The 27279-nt window shown below is 38.5% G+C and overlaps 2 protein-coding genes across 2 annotated transcripts in view; both read left to right on the top strand.

The window, feature by feature from the left end:
* The window catches only part of LOC140243859 (uncharacterized), a 342981-nt gene that overhangs the window by 160292 nt on the left and 155410 nt on the right, over window positions 1-27279 (top strand). Inside the window, exon 10 of the mRNA XM_072323532.1 lies at window positions 23184-23267. Within this exon, the coding sequence (XP_072179633.1) occupies window positions 23184-23267 (84 nt within the window). The remainder of the gene's footprint in view (window positions 1-23183; window positions 23268-27279) is intronic.
* On the top strand, window positions 336-11215 carry LOC140243857 (uncharacterized). The gene is made up of 3 exons (XM_072323530.1): window positions 336-2707; window positions 4969-5139; window positions 6595-11215. Exons 1-3 carry the CDS (start codon window positions 670-672, stop codon window positions 6846-6848), a joined length of 2463 nt encoding a protein of 820 aa, XP_072179631.1. The 5' UTR covers window positions 336-669; the 3' UTR covers window positions 6849-11215.

Genomic DNA, 27279 nt, shown 5'->3' with positions numbered 1-27279 from the left:
ACATCAGCGGAATGTGATCTAGTGCATGAAAATGGAACAGACACAGATGGCAGTCAGGGTTTGAGCAATGATCCTTTTGAGGTATCAAAGAAAGAACATGAGGATCTTGAACAAATTGGGACATCAGCGGAATGTGATCTCGTGGGTGAAAATGGAACAGACACAGATGGCAGTCAGGGTTTCTGCAGTCCTTCTGAGGTATCAAAGGGGGAGAAAAGGGATCTTGAAAAAACTGGGACATCAGCTGAATGTGATCTAGTGCATGAAAATGGAACAGACACAGGTGGCAGTCAGGGTTTCTGCAGTCCTGAGGTATCAAAGGGGGGAAATAAGAATCTTGAACAAACTGGGACATCAGCGGAATGTGATTTAGTGCATGAAAATGGAACAGACACAGGTGGCAGTCAGGGTTTCTGCAGTCCGTCTGAGGTATCAAAGGGGGAAAATAAGGATCTTGAACAAACTGGGACATCAGCGGAATGTGATCTAGTGCATGAAAATGGAACAGACGCAGATGGCAGTCAGGGTTTGAGCCATCATTCTGAGGTATCAAAGGGGAAACATGATGATCTTGAACAAACTGGGACATCAGTGGAATGTTATCTCGGTGGTGAAAAGGGAACAGATGCAGATGGCAGTCAGGGTTCGAGCAGTCCTTCTGTGGTTTCAATGGGAGAAAGTGACCAACTGACAGATGATGACTATGTTCCCGAGTCTGAGGATGTAAGCACAGATAGTGAAGATGAAGAGTTTATCCCACACAAATCCTGGAGAAAGTATGTGGATCAAACTTCACCAAATCACAGCAATAATGCATCAGAGGAAGAGAGTGAGCAACTTGAACAAGCAGGGACATCAGCTGAATGTCACATGTGTCATCAGCCATTGGGCAAGTTGGCACAAGGATCACCAAATCCCAGCAAGTCTGAATGTGAGCAACAGGCCAGTAAAACTGATAAAGGGATGAAAAAAATAACGGTTATGCGGACACACAACACAAAAGGCAAAAGATTGTGGGACAAAGGCTCATATTGTCCCTTCTGCAGGAAGTACGTCAAAAAATTGCCCCGTCATCTTGCTGAATTTAAGGGACATAAAGATGAGCTGGATGTAGTTCGATGGAAAGCTACAACTGACAAGGTTTTGAAGGACCAACTATTAACCAAGATGAGAAATCTGGGCAATTACTTACACAATCATGCCGTACTTCAAGAAGGAGAAGGCGAGATCATAACTGTGTATCGACCGAATTATGATGCTGACTATAAGAAGTATGTGCCTTGCCATCAATGCAAAGGATACTTCAGTAAAAGAGAGTTATGGAAACACAGTTGTAAGTTGGTTCCTGATGAAAATGAGAAGCATGAAACATCTCAAAAGAAGCGAAAAACAAGTCGCATCAAAAAGGGAAGACTTTTGCAACCAGCTCCTGGTATGTCCACAAAAGTCAGAGAAATTTATGCAGGCCTACGAGAAGATGAGAATGGTGTCTCCTCTTTTATTAAAGGAGATCAACTGACTAGACTGCTGGCAGAGAAACTAGCATTTAAACTTGGCCATGATGAAGACCAATTTGATTACATCAGAACCAAATTGAGGGAAACTGGAAGATTAGTACTGGAGTATAGAAAGGTAACTGCTGACAAGAATGCAGGATTAGCAGATTTGATCCATCCCAGCAAGTTCACCGACATTGTACAAGCAACCAGGAACATTTCAGGGTTTGATGAGAAGAGTCATACTTACACAACGCCAAGCTTAGCCCTAAAGCTTGGTCATACCCTGAAGAAGGCAGCTGGTGTTCTTTTGGGTCAGGCAATCATGAAAGAGAATGAAGCCATGGAAAGAAGATGCAACCAATTCATCAGACTCTGCGAGCTGAAGTGGACAGAGAGTGTATCGAGTCACGCATTACGCACCCTGAATGAGAATAAGAGGAACAATCCTACTTACCTACCTGTCACAAAGGATGTAGTTAAACTTACATCATATCTGAAAACTGAGACTGAAGAAGTCATCACAAAACTCAATGAAGAGACAACAGATGAGGACATATCTAAGGAGTACAGATACCTAACTGAGCTGACATTGACATCCATAGTAGTGTTTAACAGGAAACGATCTGGAGAAGTCAGCAAAATGAAACTAGATGACTTCAGCAAGTGTAAGCAAGGTGATGAGGTGACTGACGACTATGGCCTGTCCAAATGGGAAGCAAAACTCGGTAAAAACCTGTGGCGTCTGGAAATTGTGGGGAAGAAACAACGTGCAGTTCCTGTTCTTCTTACAAGTGAGATGAAAAGGAGTATGGACTTGTTGGTTGCTAAGAGAGGAGATGCTGGTGTGTATGAGACCAATCCTTATGTGTTTGCCCTGACAAGTTCTAATGGCCACATCAGAGGGAGTGATGTGGTTAGGAAATTCAGCATATCTTGTGGTGCAAGCAAGCCTTCGTACATAACATCTACAAGGTTGCGCAAGCATATTGCCACGGTCTCACAAGTGATGAACTTAAGAGACAATGAGCTTGATGTGCTGGCCAATTTTATGGGACACGATGTGCGCATTCACCGGAACTTTTACCGTCTTCCCGATCATGTCATGCAAGTAGCTAAGGTTTCCAAGATTCTCATGTGCATGGACAAAGGCTCCCTTGGTAAACTTCATGGATCAACTCTTGATGAGGTTCAGCTTGATGAAGGAGAAGGTATGTTATCAACTAAATAATATTCACTTAATATACTCTGGGAAGCTTGACTGAAATGTTATTATTGGGTGAGAGATAATGCGGTTATAATTGATGTTCTTTAATGCGTGGAACTTAATGTGCATAGAACATGTGGTATACAGGGCTTGGGCCCATTATTAGACGAAATGACACATTTCGGGAACAGCACATAGAGCTCTAGAGTCCAGACCAATCGTGTGGCTCCCAAAATTGAGCGAAGAGAAGATCACAGTCTGATAATTACATGCATTCATTCACCGTGCGGTTATCGCGCACAAGCATAGACTTACTACGCATACAAACATTGACAACACACGTGCTGATTTCAGTCAACGGATGGAACATATGTTTCTTTGCCGTGCATTCTGAAACTAAAAGAGCTCCCAAATTTTCTACAAAGATACTAAGAGCACCAGATGTGAAGTGTACTCTACCAGATAAATGTAGTACATACCACAATGGTCTTTTGTTATCAGGATAGAGTAGGGAAGTGTAAATCAGGCCCTAAAGGAGCTATCTCTCACCGCTAGTTTGCAGAATTTTCGCCTCTCCCATAGGCCATCCACCGGGCGGAGGTTTTTTCCTACCCTGGCCTTCTCTCCACTCGATGAGATACATTTCCGGTGCTCATACACATTCACTACGTACATGTACTTCAAGTTAGACAGATTGTGGGCAGTACTGCTTGTTCTGATATTGTTATCAAAGCACCACTGAGCCCAATGACTATTTTTATGTATAATTGTAATCTGAACAGGATCATTTTTGAAAACAAAGAAAAAATTACTTGTATCCCCCGCAAAAAAAAAAAAAAAAAAAAAAAATGGATGTAGGCCTTTAATGTCTCCCTGATCGCAGTTCAATAATATATAGAGAGATCATTCACACCTTGGTAGGTACATAAAACAGTGTCAGTTCCCAAGATTAAAAAGCCTACTATTTAATATGGTATGCTTTAAATTTTGAATGAGACAGTTTTGAAAATTGTTCGATATTCTTAATCAAGGTCTATTCAATTCAATTCAATTCAATAGTTTATTCATTTCCATCATTACATAGAAAAGAAAAAAGTTGACATAATCCAAAGTGATACAATTTTTTTTTTCATTTCTCTTGCACTCGTCTGATAAAGGATTTTTTCAATACAATATAAAGTATATTATACACGAATGATGTCGTAAAAAAGAAACAATGCACTTTGTCATGGCAACAAAAATAGTAAATAATCACAATGATGGAAAACAGTGTTCCACTAAAAAAAGCCACGCTTGTAAGACGTGGAACACTGGAACAAAACAACAACAGCACCAATTTGTTATACCAATATATTCATTTTAAATTCTTCTATATACTATTGTACATTTTACTCATTAATATAATGATGCTGATACTATAAACAATACTTACTAGGATTTTAGGATGCAAACGTATAAACTATGTAACATATCACATTTGTGGCACAGACACTATGGGGCCAGGTGTGCCAGGAAAATTGAATGGAAAGGAAGATATGCAATCGGCCACAAAAAACATAACGACGACAACAACAACAATAACTCAATACACAGAAATAACAGAATTTGAGGAAATGCCCTCAGACAGATACTGGACAACGAAGAACAAAGAAAGAGGAGCAGGGAAGAATAGAGAAGGAAAAGGAGAGGTCTAAGTGTGTAAATGATTTTAGATCAGAACCAATATAGTTAATTCCAGAAGCTGATGCTTATAACTTAATAAGAACATATAAATCTAGAGATATATTTTTTGATAATTTTATACTACTAAACCACTGAAGAACAATCTAGTATCAGGCCAACAGGCAGTTCATGATAAGGCAAAGTAGTGACAGAATTAAAAAAATATGTCAACCCATTTACTCAACTACCTGATAATTTATCATTATGAATGTTACATGACCCAATACGACAATGATGTGAGGTGGTGTTCTTGGCTAAAATTTAAAAGATTTTAGTATCTTGTGGTTTTGGTGTAAATATGTTTACTGATTTTCACCTTCATAATCAAAAGTTTGATGAGCTAATCCTTGAAATTCCCCCCAAAACTGAGTGTCGTTTACCACATAATTATTTTGAGCTTACTTAGATACAATTCTGGTATCTTTTGATTGCAATGATGTCCCCTTTTACTACCATAAGGCTGGGAACCTTTGTGGTTTGTGAAGTGCCTCTTTTATAATGATTTCTTGCATCTTATTCTCCAATTTGAATTTGCATTTCCAGAAGTACCACTAGACGATGCCCTTGATCCAGATGTAGATCATGATGCTGATGAAGAGGACATAGTCATGGATGCTGAAGTATCAACGGATGCTAGCCAGCTACAGCATTCTGATGTTGGCCAGTTTGACAAAGAAAATGCAGTTAGAAGAGTAAAGGCAGTGATCAAATCTGGTAAGAAAATAGTCTTGCTATATTGCAGCTTTTTGCTCACACAGTGACGCAGAGCCAAATTGAATGTTATTTCAACGGAACCAAAAATAAAAATTTGACATTGCCATGGTATTTTTTTTTTTTTTGGTAAAATAATTGCTAGTTGAGCTTAATTCCCTTAGTGTTAGGTTGGGGAATTCATCACATTGTTTAAAGTGATAATTCGAGTTTATTCATGATGGCAGTGTGTGTGTGCTCTTGTAAACCATGTCATATAGGGTACAGAGCAAAGTTTAAGACATACTGATGGCCTTTATTTTGTTTTTCTTGTGGAGTCCAAATAAGGAAAATGCAATAAAGACCGCCATTATGTCTTATTCTTGTCAGTACCCCATATGACATGTTTTGCATGAACACACACACTATTACAGCTGGTTACTAGTCGCTGGTCACTGGTCAGTATCCCTATTATTATGGCAACACCCCTACATGTGGTTCCCTAGCAGGTACAAAAATGTATTTTACCATATGAAGGCCTGATTCACAGTCTCCTCTTAATTGTTGTTCTGGAGATGGGGCTGCTGCTAGAACTCTGTGTGGCATTCACCTGGTCTCTGATCTGAGCCGTTGTTAACTTGCGATTTCTGAGGCTGGTGACTCGGATGAACTATCCTCAGAAGCAGAAGTGACTCGTGGTCTTCCTTTCCTGAGTCTTTCCTCATGTGTGCCAATTTCGTTGTAGCACTTGGTGGTTTTTGGACTCCACTTGGGGACATATTTAAAGTTTTTGCAGTTTTCTGAACTGACTGGCCTTCATTTGTTAAAGTAATGATGACCACTCATTTTTCTAAAAGCTTATTATAGTTCTTGCCATAATATGAAATTTAACAGTTGTCGAATAGGGCTGTCAGCTGTGTACTAAACTTATTTCTGCACAACACAACTGATAATTCCAATCCTGCTGATAGAACAACAACAACAACAAAAATCCACTGTATACAGTGTAATTCACCCTAGTAACGCACACCTGTTGCAAAACCATTTCAGGAGACTACCTCTTGAAGGTCATCGAGAGAATGCCAAAAGTGTTCAAAGCAGTAATTACAAGAAAGGGTGCTCATGAAAATAAAGAAAACGTTTTTAATGAGAAGGTGTGTCCAAACTTTTGGCCTGTATAGTATATATGGAACTGGGGCTTGATGGTGCGGGGAGACATCTGGGGGGGGGGGGGGGGATATGGTCCTTGTAGCCACCATGTATGGTCCAGGACTGCCGTGTTGATTCTCTAACTATATGGGACTGGGGCCTAAATTACAAGCCTTGTACTCTATGTATAACCTACCTCTGATTGAAAGTAACAGTAGCAAGCCAATGAGTTTTCCATTTCCTGGAACGCCATTCATGCCTATGAAATTACAAGTAACATTTTTTGCTGGATAAATTCAAATGTAAACGTTTGTCGTTTTTGCCATTCAGGTTCCAAAGTGAAAGGTACGAAACGAGAAAGGGGTCAGAAGAGAAAGAGACCATGGACTAAAGAAGAGAAACTGGCTGTAGCAAAGAGACTGAAGACCTGTTTTGAAACAACAAGTTTACCAGGAAAAGCTCAGTGTGAAGAGTGCCTTAAGTGTGAAAAATCACTACGGGGACGGGATTGGCACAACATAAAAGATTTTGTAAGGAATCAGATTAGAAAGGCGGATCCATTAGATTTCTTGGATAGGATCTAACATGGATATTCTTTTTTCAGCTGTATCGAGTCAAGAATACCAGATTGTAACTGTTTTGATGTTTCCAAATCAATAGATACATACTAAATGAAGTTTTTAAGAACAAGCTCTCCATGTAGTAGGTGGACTAGACCTACATTGCATAATCATGTTATTTCATTGTGGCCATGGACAGTGATGGATCATACGGCTTGAATTTGTTTTGCAAATTATGTGATAATGGACGCAGTGGCACAACGCCACAAGGTTGGTGTTGTATTTATCACATTTTATGTCCACTTAACTTCCACAATGAAATGAACTGCAGTAAATTGCCTGTTTTCATAGAGATGCAAGATTATTCATCTGTATTTGCAAACCATTACACATTACTGATAGTAAATACAAAACAAAAGAAAACAGTTTGTCACACAAGATTTGGCTAAAAAGAAAAATTGAAGATGAGCACAAATATATGCAACATTTGTTTTGCGATTTAAAAGATCAACATTTAACTCATTGGTTACAGATGTAGAAAAGTTAATGTGGGACAAACTTTTTCTTGTCTTGATATTTATTTAAGTATGAAGAAGTTTCCAGTGTAGAATCAATGGTTTGTCTTCTAATGGAAATGGGCTTGCACTTCAATATGGCTGTAAGAAACTGGGCAAAGACCAGTGCATAATGGTGAAATGCAAGGAAATTAGGGGAAACAACACATGAAATAGACACTGGAGGTCACTTAACAAGTGAAATACATGTATGAATTTGGGTTACTAGTGAGTCTTGCTGGTGAATAGTTGAATTGAAGCACTAGCAAAATAATAAAGTGTATTTCACTTCAGCCTCGATTGCAGTGTATATGCATTAGTTTATGATCAAGTATGAATACATGTAGGGCATGTAAATGACGTAAACTACCAGAAAATGTGTTCGATTGATTGACATGTAGATATACAAATTCACAGAAAATTATGTTGACAAGTTTGGTACATTTCAAATTTCAAATGAGGTGAAATGATGGAAATATAAATGAGAGGCAATGGCACACAAAAATTTTAAGAAGTTAGCATGTTGGTACATATGAGGAAGTGTGGCATCATAATCTGTCAACACCAGATTAGGAGGACCACATTCTTCAACTGTCCTGAACCTCAACTAAAAAATCAATTAGGCAATTGTCCATAACAATAGTGGGCTTGCTCATTCTTAGCAAATCCTGATTTCAGAAAAAAAAAGTATGTAGGCCTATAATATGATTATGTGGTGATATAATGCTTGTTGATCTTAATTACTACAAAAATAAGATTGTTTATCCTACATGAAGAATTGATCCTGTTTTGTAGATCATGGATCATTTCCAAGTATGAACAAATTTCAAACTTGTTTATTTTATCAGGTAGGCCTATTTTGTTGCATAATTGAATCATCTTTTTTAAAGTAACTTCACCTCAAAAAGTTTCTCATCAAAAGTATGCGCCTGCAATTGTTGGGGCCAAAAGTGAGTCATTTTAATGGAATGTATATACACTTTTGACCTTGAGAACCCAGATGCAATGCAAGCACCTGTCGTTGAATTGAGCCTAAAAACGAAAATAGATTTATTATATTCATATGTCTTGCACTTGTTGGCAGTTTCACACTTTATTATGTGACTCGCCACAGTATGGTTATGGTTTTGAAGATTTCGTATTATATTGTATTATATTGTAGTTTCTACAATACAGGATATCATATAGTTTTCCACAAAAGAATCAAGTCAGTTTGATAAAAATGTATATATGCTTTTGACTTTGAGAACCCAGATACAATGCAAACACTTGTGGTTGAGTTAAGCCTAATTAAAACCACATGTAGATTTATTCCATTAAAATTTCGTAGGCCTACTTGTCTGCAAGCTCACACTTTATATGTGACTCGTCACAGTGGTTATGATTTTGAAGATTTTGTTGTATTATCTTGTAGTTTTCCACAAATGAAGTGAGCCATTTTGATGCAATGTAATTACAATTTTGACCTTGAGAACGCAAATGCAAAACAAGCACGTGTGGTTGAATAAGCCCAAATAAAAAGGTGTGTAGATTTATTCCATTAGAATATTTCACTTCTTGTTGGCAAGTTCACACTTTATCGACTAGCCCAGTAGTTGTAGTTTCATGGATTTTTGTTGAGAACATTGGTAATGACTATTGGTCAATACCTCAACAATATAAAGTGTTTTTTAAAGGGACCACTTATTGATTGCAACAGTGAATTCTAATTTTGCAGTACCTTGTATTTGAGGTATATGTTGTAACTTGTTATTTCCACTAAAAATTGGTAAAAAGATGAGAATTGAAGAAAATGACATAATACAATTACTCACAGACATCTGTGAACATAAAGCTGCACTCTTGGTTTGATCAAATCAGAGAGCCGATTCCTCACATATGGTAGATCAATTTGTAGAAAAAAAATAGTAAACTTGAATTAGAACCAAAAATGTTTAGGAATTGTTGTGAGAGGTGAACCTAGAAACCTGGGTACCTCAGAGTTCTTGAGGGGACATTTAAAAAAAAAAAAAAAATGAGATAAGGGACATCTATTGGTAAGAACCTTTTGAAGGCTCTTAAAAGTTTGAAGGTTTTGTAATTATCTTTACATAGGCTTAGTTTAGAATATTTAAGATTCTAACCACATGACATATCTATTACCATTTGAGAATTTAATATTTTGTTAAGAGTGTACAGGGTCAAGGAAAAGCTAGATTATGAATTGAGATAGTTTTAATAAATGGTAATGATTGAACTTCATTCAGGTGGAATTAGAATTCTATGAAGGGATTAGTTTGTGTCAGTACAGTGCATGCCGACTTTCAGGTGGCAGTGTAATGGTATATTGGCTTGTGTTACCCACTCGTTGATGCATTTTTTAAATGTTTTAAGATGTTCATTGTTTGTATTTGGCATATTAGCTATAAATCCTTAGACATTTGTAAAGTAGTTAGTAGTTACAGCTTATTTGTCTTATATTGTATAATTACACCCAAACACTCCGAATGTGAATACAATTCCAATGACTGAAATTGGTGTTTAGCAATTACATGCATAAATGTGCAAGGAGTCTAATGACATTAGAGTGCAAATTAGAATGACTAGGATATCAATACAGATACTGAAAGTCACATGAATTAAAAAAAAAAAAACAACACTCGAGGTGTTTCAGATGGTTGTCACTGCACTCTTTTTACATTTAAATGAGGAATGTGCAGTGGGAATGTACATGACATGTAGAGTGTTTGTGTGCTGTAAAAGTAGCACACATGAGCTATAGTCTGTTAATTTTATTGTGTCAGTAAAAACGGGACTACATAGTATGTATTTGAATAATTTGCAATGATTGCTGTCTTTGTGCATGCATCATGTATGTTGAGGCATGACACCTTCGCATTGCTATTGCATTCGGACATTTATGTTCACTCAATCACTGCACTGTCACCAAAAATAGAACTACAATAAAATCTGTCTGATGCAAATATCATCCATAATTGAAGTATATTAGAACGATAATGAAGGGTAAGGTACATTAGAGCACAGAATTACGGCACCATGCTAGACACATGTCTGATATCGTGCTTCAATTTGTATAACAGTGATTAAATCTAATTCTTGCCATGTGAAGGTACACTTTTGCTTCTGAGTTTTGCTGGTATTGCTTCAATGAGACATTGTGTCTGTTGTGTAGAGGGAAAATATGCCACTCGTGGTAGAAGTGTTACATGTATGTGCCATTTAATTCCAGAGTACATTGACTGAGTGGCCAGAGGAGAAGGAACAGGTCTTTACACAGTTCAGGTCAAAGCCATGCAACATTAAAGCAGGCATCATACTGCCCCGATTTTGATTCCCGATGGACACACGATTGTGGAAAATGTCACATTGGTGTTGCCGTAGTCATTTGTGTTGGCTTTTGAAAACATCGTGTGACCGCTGGTAGTGTTTTTGGGCCTCCTGGAGCACCTTCCTGATCACTAAATTCTAAAAATTCCATAATCTTGTGTTCATCGGGAGTTAACATTCAGGACAGTGTGACATTAGGCTGAGATTAGCGTAATGTCCCACAAAGCTTGCAAGTGTCATCTGTCAATTTGAAGTGACATAATGTGAATGTTGTTTAAAGTTTAGACCTTTATAAACATCCAACTGACATGGTGGACTGTTTAACAAATGTTTTCTGATCGCGCACTTACTGTTTAGCTGGATATTTTGTTTTTTCGTCATTGTAGAGTTGCAATGGTGTGGAATACAATGTCCCTTTAGTGTCCTAGTTTGCCTGGGACAAATTTCATGCATCCAATAATTAAATGTGCGTCAGACTGGACGTATATTAGTTTCTTTGTTCTAACCAGATTCTTGCAAACTCAAAGGTCTTTTGATGTAGATATGATTATTTCAAGTGGAGAGATAGGGGTTGTTGTGATGATGGAACTATAAGTGTCAGGTTGTGCAAGAGGGGAGGGGAATACCCAGTGACTGGGCACTGGGTGGCTGAGGATATAATGGAGATGCTTGGGTTGAAGGAATCAGTGGAACAGCTGGCAAAGGCAAATGGAGTGTGATGGTATGGACATGTGTTGAGGAAGAAGGAGGAGGATGTCCTGAGGAAGGTGTCACAGTTTAAAGTAAATGAGCTACGAAAGCAAGGGAGATCGACCAAAGAAAATGTGGAAAGAGGGAAAGAGGCAGGTGGAGGAATTAAGAGCTCGGGGGGGGGGGGGGGGGCATTTCATAAAGCATTTTGGTCGGATATTTTTCTGACAAACTGTTACAAGCTATTGAAATCCTTGCATTTGATTGGCTGAGAGCCCAATTTGTCCGACAACTTGTCGGACAAAATGCTTCATGAAATGCCCCCTGGAAGATTGGCTTAAGAATGGAGGATGCCCCAAATTGGTAGAGGTGCCGAGAAGGTGTGAGAACCATTGCTGTGAGTGCTGTGAGGTAATTCCGGCCACTTCCGTGACGAGACAAACTCGGATAAAAAAAAAAAAAAAAAAAAAACCTGGAACGATAAGAACGATACTTCCACTGCACTGCGATGCAGTTGAGTTGAGTTGAAGGAATGTCAATCTATTTCCAAATCACAGCATTGAGATATCGTAATAAAGTTTCATTGTTGTGATGAGTTTTGGCAGAAAATTGTTAATATGTATATTGGTAACACATATCACATTGCGGTGGAAGTATGAACAAAGCTTAATAAATGACAAAACTTCTTTAGTGGTGGCATGAAGGTTGTGCATTGAATGAATTAAATAAATAAGAAAGGAAATTACTAAGAAAAGAGTGGTGTTACAGAGGACTAATAAGGAACATATACATCTTTTTTTTTTTGGGGGGGGGGGGAACATCCATGCTTATGCCCCAGTGTACATAAGTTTCATTGCACATACCGTACCTATAACCAAAATATGGCCAACTGTTAATTTGTGTTCCAAATGAAACAATAATTTTCTTATTTGGCTATCCAAGGATGAATATCCAATTGAATCCCCATTGGAGATCCCTATTGAATACACATTGACAATTGGGAGTATTGTTGTACATGGAAAGTGAAACAATAGAATTTGTCCCCATTGAAACCAGTTGGCACGTGACCCACTGAAATTGGCAAAAGTGACAGGGACCCTTGAACAACTAGGGCTCCTCCAAATGGAGTTTAGTACTATGCAGTAGAGGACGTACAAGCATGTAGAAACAAAAGTATTTAGCCCTGTTGAATTTAAAATCTGTTAAGAATGATTTAAACGAGCTAGATTCAGAGCAATTATCAATTTTGAATGTTTAAATTTGCATTCAACTGCGGACGTTCCACAACTGCGCTTGCGCAACTCCCGATCACACGTCACAAAAAATATACCTCACACTGCGGACGTATCTGCGATAACCGGACGGTCCTCGATCTCATACTGGTGGCGAATATCGGCAGGGCCTAAATTATGTTGCCGTGTACTCGCCCCCCACCACCCTTGGGGGGGGGGGGGGAACACATCAAAACATATTCATCTCATGCAATTGCTAGTAATCCACCAGCACATTTCATAAAAAGGGCGATACAAGTCTAGAATACACCTGTATACATATCAAAAAAAAAAATATATGTTCATTATAATATGGCATGCAAATCTTAACGACTGGTGTGTTTTGATGTAATTGGTCACATGGTCATGACGGTTGTTCCAATATATGAAGAAGGTGCATGGGTAAAAGCCATGGGTTAAAATGGGATAACATTCCAATTGGATTATTGTATACATCAGTCCCTTTAAAAGTAGCCCCCCCCCCCCCCATGTGATTTAATTCCGTGAAAGTGACGGGACCCGACCCTTGAACAACGGTAATTACGGCTCGTCCAAATGTAGGTTAGTGCTATATGCAGTACCTTGTACCTTGTAGTAGTTATCCCCGAAGACCTCCGCTAGGAAGGGTAACTCAATGCTAGCGAGAGTGGTAGCACAAGTTTATTTTGCTTTATGAGAGCTTTGGGGTTTATTATTATTATTTTTTTTTAGTTTGGTTTTAGTCAATAGAGGACGTACATGTAGCCTATGTAGAATATAATTTGTTTATCCCGTTTGATCTTAAAAACTGATAGAATAATTTAAACGATCTAGATTCGAGTGCAATTATCTACTTGGCATTCAGCCGCGGACGTTCTACAACTGCGCTTGCGCAAATCACGATCACACGTACGTCACACAAATTATTACCGTACATCGCGGATGTACTGTGGTATCTGTGATAATGATGTAATATACGGTCCTCGATCTCACCGGTAGACAGCTCTGCCCATTGTAGGATGTCGGCAGGGCCTATATTAAATTACCGTCTATAGGTAATCAACATTCAGTTCATACGTGCGATCAAAAAGACCCCCCCCCCCCCTAGGGGGGGGGGGGGGCACTGTCACCCGATAACACACCATTTTACAATTTGTCACCCAATGGCAAAAATTTTTTTATTTGTCACAAAAATCCCAAAATTTACCCTTTTCCCTTTTTTACCCTCTTACCCTTATACATCAAAATTATTAGGCCTACCTACGTTTACCTTTGAACAGCCTCTCTCTCTCTCTCTCTCTCTCTCTCTCTTTCTTTCTTTTTTAATAGTGGGTCTTTTTAGTGTCTTTTTAGTGGGTCCCTCCATTTTTCGCACTGTAAGCAACGGTATACATGTACTTCACTTTGATCACTTCTGTTTCTTTTTTTTATACAATGTATGATTACTATAGGTCCTCAATTGTACAGTCTATTCATTTCACTATGTTCTTATTATTTACCTTATTCTCTGTTATCAAAAGAAGTGGAACATATGTTTTGTCGAAAAATGAAATAAACTTTGAATTTGAATTTGAATTTAGCCTGACGTGGTATATAGGCCTACAGAAAGACCCACACAATTTTTTTTTTAGTGCCCAAACGACTTTCTATTTTTTGGGGTGTATCACCTCAAGCACTCCCCTCCTTTCCGTTGAGATGGTCAGCTAAAGGTTTTTTTTTTTTTTTTTTTTTTTCATTTCATTTCATTCATTTATTTATGCACGGCACATACTTCAGCCCGAAGGCTGTTCTTCCGCAGGTCCGTGCGGATAAAAAATACAACATAGATATACATTTTATACAGAAATGAACAAAGAAGCCAAAAAACAAAACAAAACAAACAAACAAACAAAACTCATACTTAAAAACAAAAAAATATAGAAAAAAACAATAACATGTTGATGAAACTGCGGCACACATTTCGACAGAAACAAACATGATCAATCAAAGATAACCATGTACAATTATACAAGTACATCGCCGTAGTTTAAAATGAAAGAGACGAAAAAAGAAATGAGAGTTCAGGAGAGAGAGAGAATGAGGGAGACAGACAGAAAGAGAAACACAGAGAGAGAGGGAGAGAGAGAAGGAGAGAGAGGAGAGATAGGGAGAGAGAAGCCCATACAAAAGAGGGAAACTGAAAAAGTTGTCAAGTAACAGTTTCGGTCAAGTGCGTTTTTAAAGCTTACAAACGTTGGTTTTTGTTTCAATTCCAATGGTAACTTGCAATGCATTCCAATCCCTATGTCATTTTCATGTTTGAGTGCAGACCTCCGCCCCGCCCCCTACCCCCCCCCCCCCCTCCCCCCAGTCTCTGACTGAAATTAATGTAGCTGCTTAACCGCTCACTAACGGTATTTCAAGCGAAGTTTTCCCAAAAACTGGTTCGGCACGTATAGGGCCTACCGATATCCAGCATATGTCTATATCGGTATGAGATCAAGGACCGTCGGTTATTGCACCTGTTTGCGGGTACGTCCGCGGTGTGAGGTACATTTTGTGTAACGTGTGATGGTGATTTGCACATGCGCACTTGTAGAACGTCCACAGTTGAATGCATAACATCAAATATTAAAGATATATATTAATATAATAAAATATTAGCGCATTTATAAAAAATAATTATTCTAAGCAGTTAATTAATTGTTTTCAAATTCAAAAGCGCTAATTAGATTATATTCTACATACGTCCTCTATTGCATAGCACTAAACTTGGTCCACGGTTGACGCCATAAACATGTATGTGTGTGTGTGTGTGTGTGTACCATCCACACATTGTGAAGATGAAAAAAAAATTCAAAGTACATAGTACAAATAGATCATATTTTACCACGAAATATCAGATGTAGACAGGAGAAATACAGTGTAGATCTAGATAGATGATATTCTATCCAGTAAAGTGTGCACTGAATAAGCAGAAGGAGAATCATCATGTACACTGCATGCATGTTGACATTTTTGATGTCCTTGGTATTGAAATCACAAATTTTATCATATTCACCCGGCAGAAGAGGTATGTAGTTAAAGCAGGAGTATTACACCGTTGGAAAAGTTTACAGAGTTAATACAATTCAAAAGCTCCCTCTAGTGGTGGGTGGCTGTATGGCATGTCATTATCTTGTCATTATGACATCATAGAGGATGCAAAATTGTTCTGCTCCAATGCATACAAGCTGTATAGCGCAAGGTTTACTCACTCGAAGGCCTCCCCAGGTTTTGGCTGTGATAACCCCCTCTAGTGATGAGATTGCATCCAGTCTACAGATATAGTGACCTTTACACAGGCAGGTTCAAGCTGCTGTGCTTTACCTTGTGAAAGAAGAATGTTCAATGTCATTGAAATTAATGAAATCATCAAAGGCTTCATAACATTTTTAAAGTCAATGAAATTGAAATGAAGGTACTATAATCTTTTTGTTTTCATTTTGTTGAAGACACCATTTCATCCAAAGTATTTATGTGAGGTTATTTTATGTTTTAATTTATGGGCAAGAATATCTTTGCTTGACATTCAAAAGCAAAAAACCAAAGTCATATATGACAGACTGAAAAATCAAGATCTGATGTGATTGCTTTAATAGTTTTAGATTTTACAGTTGTAGATATTATAAGGCATTTTTACATCATGTGTTAACCCATTTTAATAGGATGAGTCCTGAGTATATTTGGGCAAGTGTCTGTGGGAAATGCGTGATACAGCAAAATCAAACCGTCCTCAACACGTTAAAATATGTGGAGACTGTTAGATGTTTGCTTGGTCAAAGCATGCATGTAGTGGTAATGAACTTGATAATTTGATTAAGTGAGCTTTGACAAGAACTCTGTCAAATCAACAATCAACAACTCCAATTAATACTCTTATGGATATTAAAGTAACTTGCAGTCGTAAAGGACAGTTACTGAAATCTGTTATGTACTTGTAAACATAGAAAATAATAGTCAACTTCCTAATGTGTCAGTGTGTTTTAGTCCAAACGATGCTCTATCCACTTTTTCAAATTCAAGTATGAAGATATGTATATCAGATTACTTACACATCACCTATAACAGTAACCAGAAGTTTCATCCATACAATCTGATTTAGATGGAAAATCTCTATATTGTGGACACGATTAACCCGTTGAGGACGGACTGATTTTGCTACAACATGCATTTCCCATAGACACCTGCCTGAGTATACTCGGGACTCGTCCTCAACGGGTTAAGAATGCCATTTGCGCAAGAACAAAATGAATATGTTTTCAGTATGTTTTTCCCAGTTCCACTCAAGAAGGATTTTAAGCCTTTTTTTTAAAAATCAAAATGGTCATATGCCATGTGTGAAAGTTTTGTACGATATCTTTAGTCAATTTATGCATACTATTTTCATCATTTCTTCCTCTTTTTTTTTTTCCAGCCTCCTATAGAATTCAATATTTTAAATCAATACGTCGTTCCATCCAGAAACTGAGAGCTCTTTCAGATGATAGAAAAATATGTCTTTTTAATCATCTTCATGAATCTTGTTTTAAAGTACCAAACATTCAGATGCTTGAATGTAATCATGTTTGTAAATCTTTTGGAGTTTTGGAGTTACGGCGCTTCCTGACCTGTCAGTGAAACTCGCAAAGCTTGTGCTAGCTGATGCAGTGCAGGCAGATCGCATGACATTTGCATGGTCTGTGGGCAGAAATAAATGTAAAGGCGAGCTAAGCCCCGCCTCCTCAATCATGCGTTGAAGGTGGAATGTTTCAGACAGAAGGCGTGCACCATTAATCAAGAAAATTAAGATTGGGGAAACCTCCCAATGTTCATTTGCAAATCGAGATTCTGGAATTGTGGTTGCAATAATTTGCTTTCAGACTATGGAAATATCTCACCTACAATCATGATTCTTCTAATAGAGATTAAAATCATGATTACAAGAGAGATTTTTCTACCGTCTGAAAGGGGCACAAGTATGATTGAGGATGTTGGGCGTGGAGCTTCTTTGGAAAATCAATACTTTCCACCTGTATCCTTTGAAGAAAAAGGACTGTAGTGGATTGATGGAAAGTCTTTTTTTTTTCCTACCATATGTTCGGAGCCTAGAAGTTAAGGTTGGCTTGATTGATTAGTTGTCATGCTTAATGTATTAGTGGAGGGGGAGCGAGAGTTAGAGAGCGTAAACATTGGGTATTGATCCAGAACATGTGATGTATGTTTGCAAATTGAGTCGCTCTCCGTCTTTCATGATTTCTTTTTTTTTTTGACAGTCTTTTCCTTGTGTGTGTGTGTGTGTGTGTGTGTGTGTGTGTGTGTGTGTGAATTAAACTTTGATTGAAGGGATGGGATAGGGCTTGGTTAGGGGTTGGGCAGCAGGAGGTGTAATAGGAAGAAAGGGGTTGGGGTGGAGTAAGTTATTAAAACTTTTCATGAGTCTAAGCCCCTTTAGAAATACGTGCTTTAGAGATGATAGAGATTTGCATGTGGTTTGTGGAAATTAACTTGATTATTAAAATCATATGATTTGTAAGAGTGATTTGCTGTGTTAGTGAACTGGAATCTAGTGGTGCGGGAAATCTAATTGCTTTCTTAATCTTGTCACTTTGTCCATTATTGAAGTGAGTATATATAATGCAAATTGTACAGTGATGGGGGATGTACTCATGAATTTATTGGTGTCTTGAAATTAATTTAATCCTTGGTTTAAGAGATTTTTCAAGAGGAATGGGATGAAATATGACACACTCAGCTATTATCATAAACAGGACTACATGTAGTTCATATTATTTTAACTAAGAACCACATGTGAGGCTATCAGTACAAAGACATTTTGCTTTAAACCTGCTTGAATCTTCAAACCTTTGTTATATGACCGGAACTGCTATACTCCTAATGAATGTAATGTGTGCGTGGAATGGTGTGTGTAGGTATTTAGTGATTAAGGGTTGGCATTATGTATGGAATCCTGGGGGGGGGGGAGGGTAGGAATTTTGTGGGAGATGGGATAATACTGGCAGTAGCAGACATTAATGTTGTCCAACTTGAGCCACTCAGGCGCCTGGCCTGTGGCCCAGGTTCAAGTTGCAAAGCGACACTGTGTTTGTGGGCAAGTTTATCTTTGTCATAAACAACTGTCAGACTAGAGTTTGCCCGCCACTCCAACCATGATGGAGGGGGATGCAGCCACTGCCAAAACAAACTCTCTTCCGGGGCGGCGACGGGCGCAAACACATGATGGAACTTGACACGGTCAGATTCTGTTTAACTCCACGAGTCCTGAATCCCAAATTTATACAGCACATCGGAGTTCACGAAAATGAGCACATATGTTCACGTTTGCTAAGCCTTTCAAGGATGATGGTGCAAACAAATCCTGCGTGTCCTTCATCAAATCCAAAGAGACCTGCAAATGAGTGGATTCCATCGGATGACAATTATTATTTTTTTTTTAACTAAAATTTGCCAGACTCTTTTTGCATTCAGTGGCATATTAATATCAACTATTCAAGAACTGTTTTGCAGATATTGGCAAATTTTTCAAATCTTGAAACTTTATCACTTCCTTACTTCAAATCAGATTTTGATAAAATTTTCAATGTTGTGTTTGTGGAATTTTGCTCTTTCTTTTGAAACTAAAATGCCATCTGATGCAAAATTTTCCTTTAACCCAGTGAGGACGGGCTGATTTTGCTACAGCATGCATTTCCCATAGACACCTGCCCGAGTATACTCTAGATTCGTCCTCAACGGGTTAAAGGTATTAGCCCACATTTGTAAACCTGCAGCAATTGGTCTCATAGTTAGCATGGAGTTTGGGTATGATTGCAGTAACACCTGTGCAAAATTTCGTTCCAATTAGTCCATTACTTTCATAAAAATAAATGAAGATGCACGTAATCCGTATGCATGCGTATAACGCTCGCTAGCTCCGGTCCACGTACGTGTTACAATGCATGTACAATGTACGTAGCTATAGCCCGCGTTCGTAATTCGATTTTGGGTCGGGTTGACCCGGTTTGAAAATTGATTTTAAAACTTTGATTTTCTCTCTTTTATCGAATGGTATAGACAAAGAGCGACAGGTGAGGTATGTTACTGTTATAACTTGTACTTGAAGTCATATTGGACCTGTTTTATGCAGTTTTGATTTTCGTGGGTTTGCAAATGTGGGCTAGTACCTTTAAGATGTACGTTTACTGCAATAGATAAATGCAAGCAAAGGGAAACTGACCAGAAATATATGATTTAGCAGTGAAAAATTGAAAGTTACATCATCCCAAATCACCGGAATGCACATGAAGCATGAACAGAGGATGCAACAGAAGCTGAGTATTAAAGCATACAATCTGTGGGCTCTATGTGTCTTCTACACGGAGGACACCCATGGTTATGGTCAGGTATTATATTATTGATTTGGTGTCCCAATTAGAGCTAGAGCTGTTTGTCTCTGGACCAGATGGCTTGTCATAGCATCTGATGCATGCAAACACAGAATCCGTGGCTAATTTTTATTTCTGCATTTTTTTTTTTTTTTTTTTTGGGGGGGGGGGGGGGAGGGGATGAATTGAACAGCTTGTACAGTGCCAGCAAGTCTGTATGTGCATTATGGTACATGTATGCATCATCTATGAATTATGACTTGTTATTGTGAAAACCTGATAAAGATTCCAAATGGCAGAGTAAGTTCTGATAAGCAGTACCTTCCATTTTGTCGGGCACTATGCTTTCAATGTAGGTGTTTTGCCTCACTGTGTCTGTAACAACCTGCCAAAGACGTAATGGCTTTAGAGCTAGCCACTAGATAATATGTAGCTGAGAACATTAGCTGTGAAGTTGAGATGCAGTTTTGCCGGTGGGGAAAACAGTGTTCACACACAATAAGTAATCGCAAGACACCACAGCAACAGGTGCTGTTCGTTATTTCCGAAGGTTCGCTATTCCGAAGGGTCATTAATCTGAAACACACAATTTCCCTATACCTAGAGGTTCGTTAACCCGAAAATGAAAAAGGGTTTGTTAATCCGAACATTTGTGGCATTATTCCGAAGGTCCGTTATTCCGAAGATTCCTTAATCCGAAAATGAAATTCGGAACAATGAACCTTCGGAATAACGAATCTTCAGACTAAAGAGCCTTCGGAATAACGAGCTGTAACCCACAGCAACATATGTCAGATAAAAGCAAAAAGTGTCTTAATTCTCAGATTTCAAACTTTTATTTTTGTTTGTTTTTTTAATCAAATTTTGTGTCATTCAAATTGGCTTTAATATGCTGTTTTGTAGTATTCAGCTTGAATCTTCTGTAACTTCTCATGGTAGCATGGTGACTGACCACATGCATACATTTATGTGTATGTATTTATGAATTAACATGTTTTGTATATTGCGTCCTAAATGTAATATATTTGCACATTTTATATGCATGCACACATGCATTCACTCACACACACACAGACACATACACACACTTATGTGATTCTTTGTAATTAACCCATTTAGGATGGGCTGATTATGATACAAAACGCATTTCCCATAGACACCTGCCCAAGTATACGTGAGACTAGTCCTCAATGGCCCGAATTCACGAAGGTGGTACAAATGAAACCATGGTTTAAACCATGGACAAAAACTGTGGAGTGCCAAGTGTCGCACGGTATATTTCGTTACGAAATTGGTCATTTCGTCGACAAAATGACCGTTTCGTTAATGAAATTATCATTTCGTGGACGAAGTGTTCATTTAGTTACCAAACGTTGTCATTTCGTTACAAAATAATCATTTCATTGACGAAATGACTCATTTCGTAACGAAATATTCTATGCGACACTTGGTGCTCCATAGATTTTGTCCATGGTTTAAACCATGGTTTCATTTGTACCACCTTCGTGAATTCGGGCCAATGGGTTAAACGTCCTGGAGACAGAGACAAATTGTTGTTTGTCATTTATTTTGTTTTTCTTCTCTTGCTTGGGGGAAAATCAAGATTGACTGCTGTCTGACCATCTGAGTCCACTTCATAAAATTGATCGTAGCATACGGCCTTTTGAAACTGCTGCAGCCAAAAGGAAGAAGAGAGAAAATCCCTTGCGCTATATTGCACACTTTTTTTTTTTTTCATTCCATTTGGGTTTGCACAGTGGTGATGAGCTATTAAGTCTGTGTTTACCAAGCTTTAGGATTTCACTTTCGGGTTCACACACACAGCGTGCAGCTACTCAGGACCCACATGTGCTTTGTAATGTGAATCAAATATTGACTTGTATGTCCAAAGTGTGACAACAGAGGGCAGTATACTAGCATTTGGCTGCAAATGGTATGTAAACCATATTTAAAAGCATCATAGTATCTGCCTCTGTGTGTGTGTCAGTTATATCATCCAATGTAATTGGTAAAGGTATAAAAAAAAATACCAGTTTTACTAAAAAGAATAACTGCAACCCCATGAAAAATACAGGTGTAAAGCTCATTTAATTAAATCACAGGATGTATGCATTTAATGAAGTGTGAATACATCATTTGGTTCAAAAGAGTTGACTTCGATCAGTCCAGACATTTTTTATAACAAAGATAGCAATAGAGTTAAGATCAATATGAGCTGTACTTCAGTAGCTAGCCGTTTGCTAAACTACATTGTGACAAAAATATTACTCTATGAATGCAAACTCCTGGGTCCCATATTGTAGGAAATTGAATCGCTACTACTGTTGCTACTACTACTACTACTACTGCTACTACTACTACTACTACTACTACTACTACTACTACTACTACTACTACTACTACTACTACCACCACTACTACTACTTCTACTTCTACCACTACTACTACTACTACTACTACTACTACAACTACTACTGCTACTAGTACTACTACTAATGCTACTACTATTAGTACTACTACTACTACTACTGCTATTGCTACTACTTCAACTATTGCGCTGTGATAATAATGATAATGCTAGTAGTATCATCATATCTATCATTGATTTTGTAGTATTTACATTGCTATTAATACCATTGTTATTACTATTATTATCATTGATGATATTGACATTATTCATATCATATTATTTTGGGTGTTGCCATTTCTTATCCTTGTGCATGACTATGCTTAGAATGACACTCACCATTCATCAAAGACTACCATTGTGTTGGGGGAGCTCAATGCTTTTATACACAGATCACGTAAATAATCACAATAAATGATGTGTCTAAAAGGAGGTGTTATTCACCAAGGATAGACTTTTGGATGCAAAGAATGTCTCTCAGAGGTCCTTGTCTCCATTAATCCCCCCAACATTTCCAGGCACCCATTTCTATGCCTAGATGAAGGGGAACAGTTTTGATGAGGATGAATGGGCAGGGCGGGCGTTGAGCCCAGAATTTTCTGTCCAAGATCCCAGAATCCTGTTCACCCTGAATAGACTCGCAGTCACATTTTCTCTATTACATCTCCGTCAGTGAACATGACTTCACATTGCAGTACATGTTTCTTCTCCTCCTCCTCCTTTCCCCTCCCCTCTTCCCGTTGCCATAGGATACCAGAGGAAGAAACAGACCTCATCGTCGATGAGATTGCCCTGCTGTTACAACTTCCCGCCAGCATATTCTCCGTCGTGAGGTAAGCCTCTCCCCCATCTCATTTTGCATGCTTCAGGGAAAGATTGTTGGGGTGCAGATAAGGATGAATGTGACCACATGAGCAATCATAATGAAAGCTTATGTAGCATATGCCAGGGATTTTTCTTTCTTTGTTTTTGTCTTTGCCGTGGTGATATTAATGTGAGTAATTGTGCATTTGTGCGTGTGTGTTTATGTGTGTGTCGGCCATGTGATATTTTACTGAGAGAGCAGTGTCGATGAACTGGCACCTTCTCAACCCTTTCGGTGCCAGGGACTTTGGACAGTGTGTACAGGGCTATGTTTTTTTTTTTTTTTTTTTCTGTCCTAGTCAGCACTCAGAAGCACACAAAGGGTTAAGCAACTGGGAGGCAGAATGGTATGATATGTACCTGTGGACATTGTTTGGTGCAAATCAGTTGTCTTCTGTGGCTGAGGATTTCGTCCATAACATGTTCCCAAACATCTGCAAGCATTTCTGCAACTGTGTATTGATATTGGGTCAAACTGCAGATTGATTTTACTATGGTAGCTAAGAAAGCATCGGTCTCAAGTCCCTTCAGAAGGGCTGGACAGCTAGAACTTACATTTCCGAAGTGCCTTGCCCAGGGATCCACCACTCGAGCGAGCAGGCTCAAACCAGGATTCTTGTGATTGAAAGTCTGTGGTCTTGTTCTTGAGCTACAGCTTTTCCTCTGTAATATTAAACACACAGCCCTTGTCTTCTTGTGGATGTACCAAGTATTTCAAAGCCTGGTATTATGTTGAAGAAATACAATAGAAAACAGATGTACCAGGGTGAAGTGTGTCAGAAGTTGAACTGGATTAAATTTTTTTTTTAGTGTTTTGCCCGTTGATACTTTACTCAGCAATTTCTATCAAGTTTGGGTGGTTTACATGTTAACCTATAACTACTGTAAAGCAAGATGTCTTAGCAGCATGAAATTTTCATGAATTGGGGTAAGACCTTTTTATGCCTCCGCCACGAAGTGGTGCCGGAGGCATTATGTTTTCGGGTTTTTTTTTTTTTTTTTTTGCGGCATGAAATTTCTGCAAATTGTCACTGGCATTCATTACATATAGTGTAGACAAGAACTTTCGCATGCATTTTGATTTCACAAATTTTGGCTTGTGAAATTCGTGAAATGCAAATGCATGCAGACATTTCTGGTTTTACAGTATCTTATACCAAACCCTGACCATTTCTTTGTTCACCAGTTGGTATGCATGCTAATGTGCTTACATGTACATCCCAATTGGCTCAAATACCTAGAAACTAACTGCCGAAAGAGAAAAGAGATTTGCGTATTCCCCTTAACCCCACTGTGTCATCATGGCGCACCTATTGGACTGGGGCCTATTGCTACACCTCGGTAAGCCTGCTTATCTACAGTTGGGTCAAGTTTGGATGGATTACTGAATGATGGTGAAAAAGCTTGGCAAGTTCTGGTGTGTGCCTGGATTCACAATGTGTATGGAGATGATGAAGATAGTTCCCCTTCTCCACAAACAGTGGTGGGATGGTGGGATGTTCTTGATTTTACAGGAATCAGTTTAACTATAGACTCAAATTTAAGATTTTCTAACAGGACCCCCCCCCAATAAAAAACAACAAAAAACAAACAAACAAAAACAAAAAAACAACCAAACAACCAAACAAACAACTGAACCATACTTCTTGTTGTTTGAAATGAGCAATCAATTGAATATCTACTCCTTTCATATCTAAGTAAGATTGAAGTCAGAAAAAACACAATGAATGTATCAGTGCAATTCCTGGTCTGTAGTTTGGAACATCAAAGCAAGGATTGTGGTAGAGCTTTCAGTTACTGAAATATGAGAAATCTGTAGGTTCTTTTTTCTTTTGTAGATTTATTTATCATATTTTTGTGTACGGGGGGGGGGGGGGGGGGGGGGGTTAGGGGGAGTTTGATTTAGACCTGTTGTTGATGAGGCAAGATACATGTGATATATTATCTTGGCCAGTGGTCTGTTTAGTTTCAAGGCTGTGCTTTAAACAACTGGTAATGTCAGCCAACCTGTAAAGCTGGGGTGTAAATGGAAATGCCTCTAACATTTCCTCCTGATTGGCAAAGGTTATGTGATGTGCTGATATGATTTGGTGGATGTGCAACATTGTATGCATTTTTTGATGAAGAAAATCCTGATGTCATCGGCAATTGGTGTTGGGTTGTGCTCATACCTCGACAAAACCTGCTGAAACCGTAACAGAACCTGGTCTACAGGCTGCATTCACACTTACAGTACAGTCCATACAAACACATGGTTGTATCTATGATTTAGGGATATTGCAAAACAGCCTCTAGATGCTATCCTAGTATGTCACATGCACAACTTGTTTTCAAGTTTAAGCAGAGCAGAAGAATCTCATCTTAATTCAATGCTTCATATGGGTCACATTCTGTCTACTCAGATTGACTATGTGAATTGGGATATACAAGATTTATACCCTAATTTTGCTCTATGCATGGGGATGATGCATGTGACTGCTGAAGATAATTTTTAGTCCCCTTCCCCATTGAGATATAATTTGTTGATCAAGGTTTATGTTGAAGAAAATGCGATCTGTGTACAACAAAAATGTAATGGCTGGTTTATAAAGCAAATTCTTACTAGATTAAGAATACTGTTGCATGAATTTGACGAAAACCTTCACTTTTATATTTATTCCAACTTGTGCTCTTCATGACATTCAAGTTTTACTTTTTTGACACTGACCAAAAATACTCTTTAACATTGTTGCTTTAGTTTCTTGGAGTATTAATGTTTATGAGTCAGTACAAGGTAAATACACTGTATATCATTCTTTGTGGGGGATGAGACAGAATGACAAATTAGGAGTATTGTGACATGCTCTATTTTTTTTTTTTTTTTGGCAAAAATGTTCCATTAAGGGCAATGGTGGAACAATAAACTTCACACACACACACACACACACATATATAAATTGTGACATGCTCTATTTTTTTTTTCAAAAATGTTCCATTAAGGGCAATAGGGGAACAATAAATTTCACACACACACACACACACACACACACACATATGTAAACATATATTTCATGTATATAGCTTTATATTTCACATTTATAGATATATATATTTTTGCATACAAACATATATTTCACTCATGCATGCATGACACAGTTTTCTCATTTGTGTATGGTTGTGAATCTGTGAGATCATTGAATTATCTATCAATCTGGTTCTATACTCTCTCTCTCTTTGCCGACAAATTTCCTCAGTCCACCCAACCCTTCTCGTCATTTCTGCTCCGACCCCAATTTTGAGAAATTCAATTGAGTGTGTCGAATGGAAGAGGGACTGCTAGAGGAGAAGGGAGAAAACGAAAGAATCATTATCGTCTTGCGTCTTACTCTACGATCTCCCCCTCCCACCGTCCCCGTTTTCCTCCATGTCGGTAATTGTTTACCGTTGATATCCACTCTAAATAAATCCCAGAGTGCATGGGTGTGTGTGTGTGTGTGGGGGGGGGGGATGGAGTGAACGTAAACAACCGGCTAGTGTTGCACGAGGAGAGTAAGAAAGTGATTTAGAGAAACCGAGATTGAGAGGGAGACATTTTGTTTCATAGATTTCATCCTCTCTTCTATTTCTCGGTGGTCGGCCGGGGACTAATTCGCTTCACGCGCCTCCTTCCTGCAGGCGTTGGGGGCAAGGTATTTTCGACACACATGCATTCCAGTGCAGGCTCCAGTCCCATTCAAACAAAACTCGCTCACACACAGACACACACACAGACACAGACACACACACACACAGTCACATTTATCCCTCCGTGGTATCTTCATATCATTACATCACCATGCGCAATGTGCCAAGCGGCAGGTCCCACTGATTTCACCGTTTGCCTGTGGCCGCTGGCGACAACAACAACGTGCACATCAGGCCGACCCTGCCACCAACATCATCATCACTCAACCCGCATCGGCCGATATTCTCAGTCGCAAGTGGTTTTGGCTTTCGGAATGG

This window comes from Diadema setosum, chromosome 20 (genome assembly GCF_964275005.1).
Source record: "Diadema setosum chromosome 20, eeDiaSeto1, whole genome shotgun sequence".
NCBI classification, from domain to species: domain Eukaryota; kingdom Metazoa; phylum Echinodermata; class Echinoidea; order Diadematoida; family Diadematidae; genus Diadema; species Diadema setosum.
This window is presented reverse-complemented; position numbering and strand designations above follow the sequence as displayed.

Excerpts from the sequence above, each read along its gene's own strand:
- LOC140243857 (XM_072323530.1), top strand. The coding sequence starts at position 670 with ATGGGAGAAAGTGACCAACTGACAGATGATGACTATGTTCCCGAGTCT. Across the intron at positions 2,708-4,968 it reads TCAGCTTGATGAAGGAGAAG|AAGTACCACTAGACGATGCC; the intron begins GTATGTTATCAA and ends TTGCATTTCCAG. Across the intron at positions 5,140-6,594 it reads AAAGGCAGTGATCAAATCTG|GTTCCAAAGTGAAAGGTACG; the intron begins GTAAGAAAATAG and ends TTTGCCATTCAG.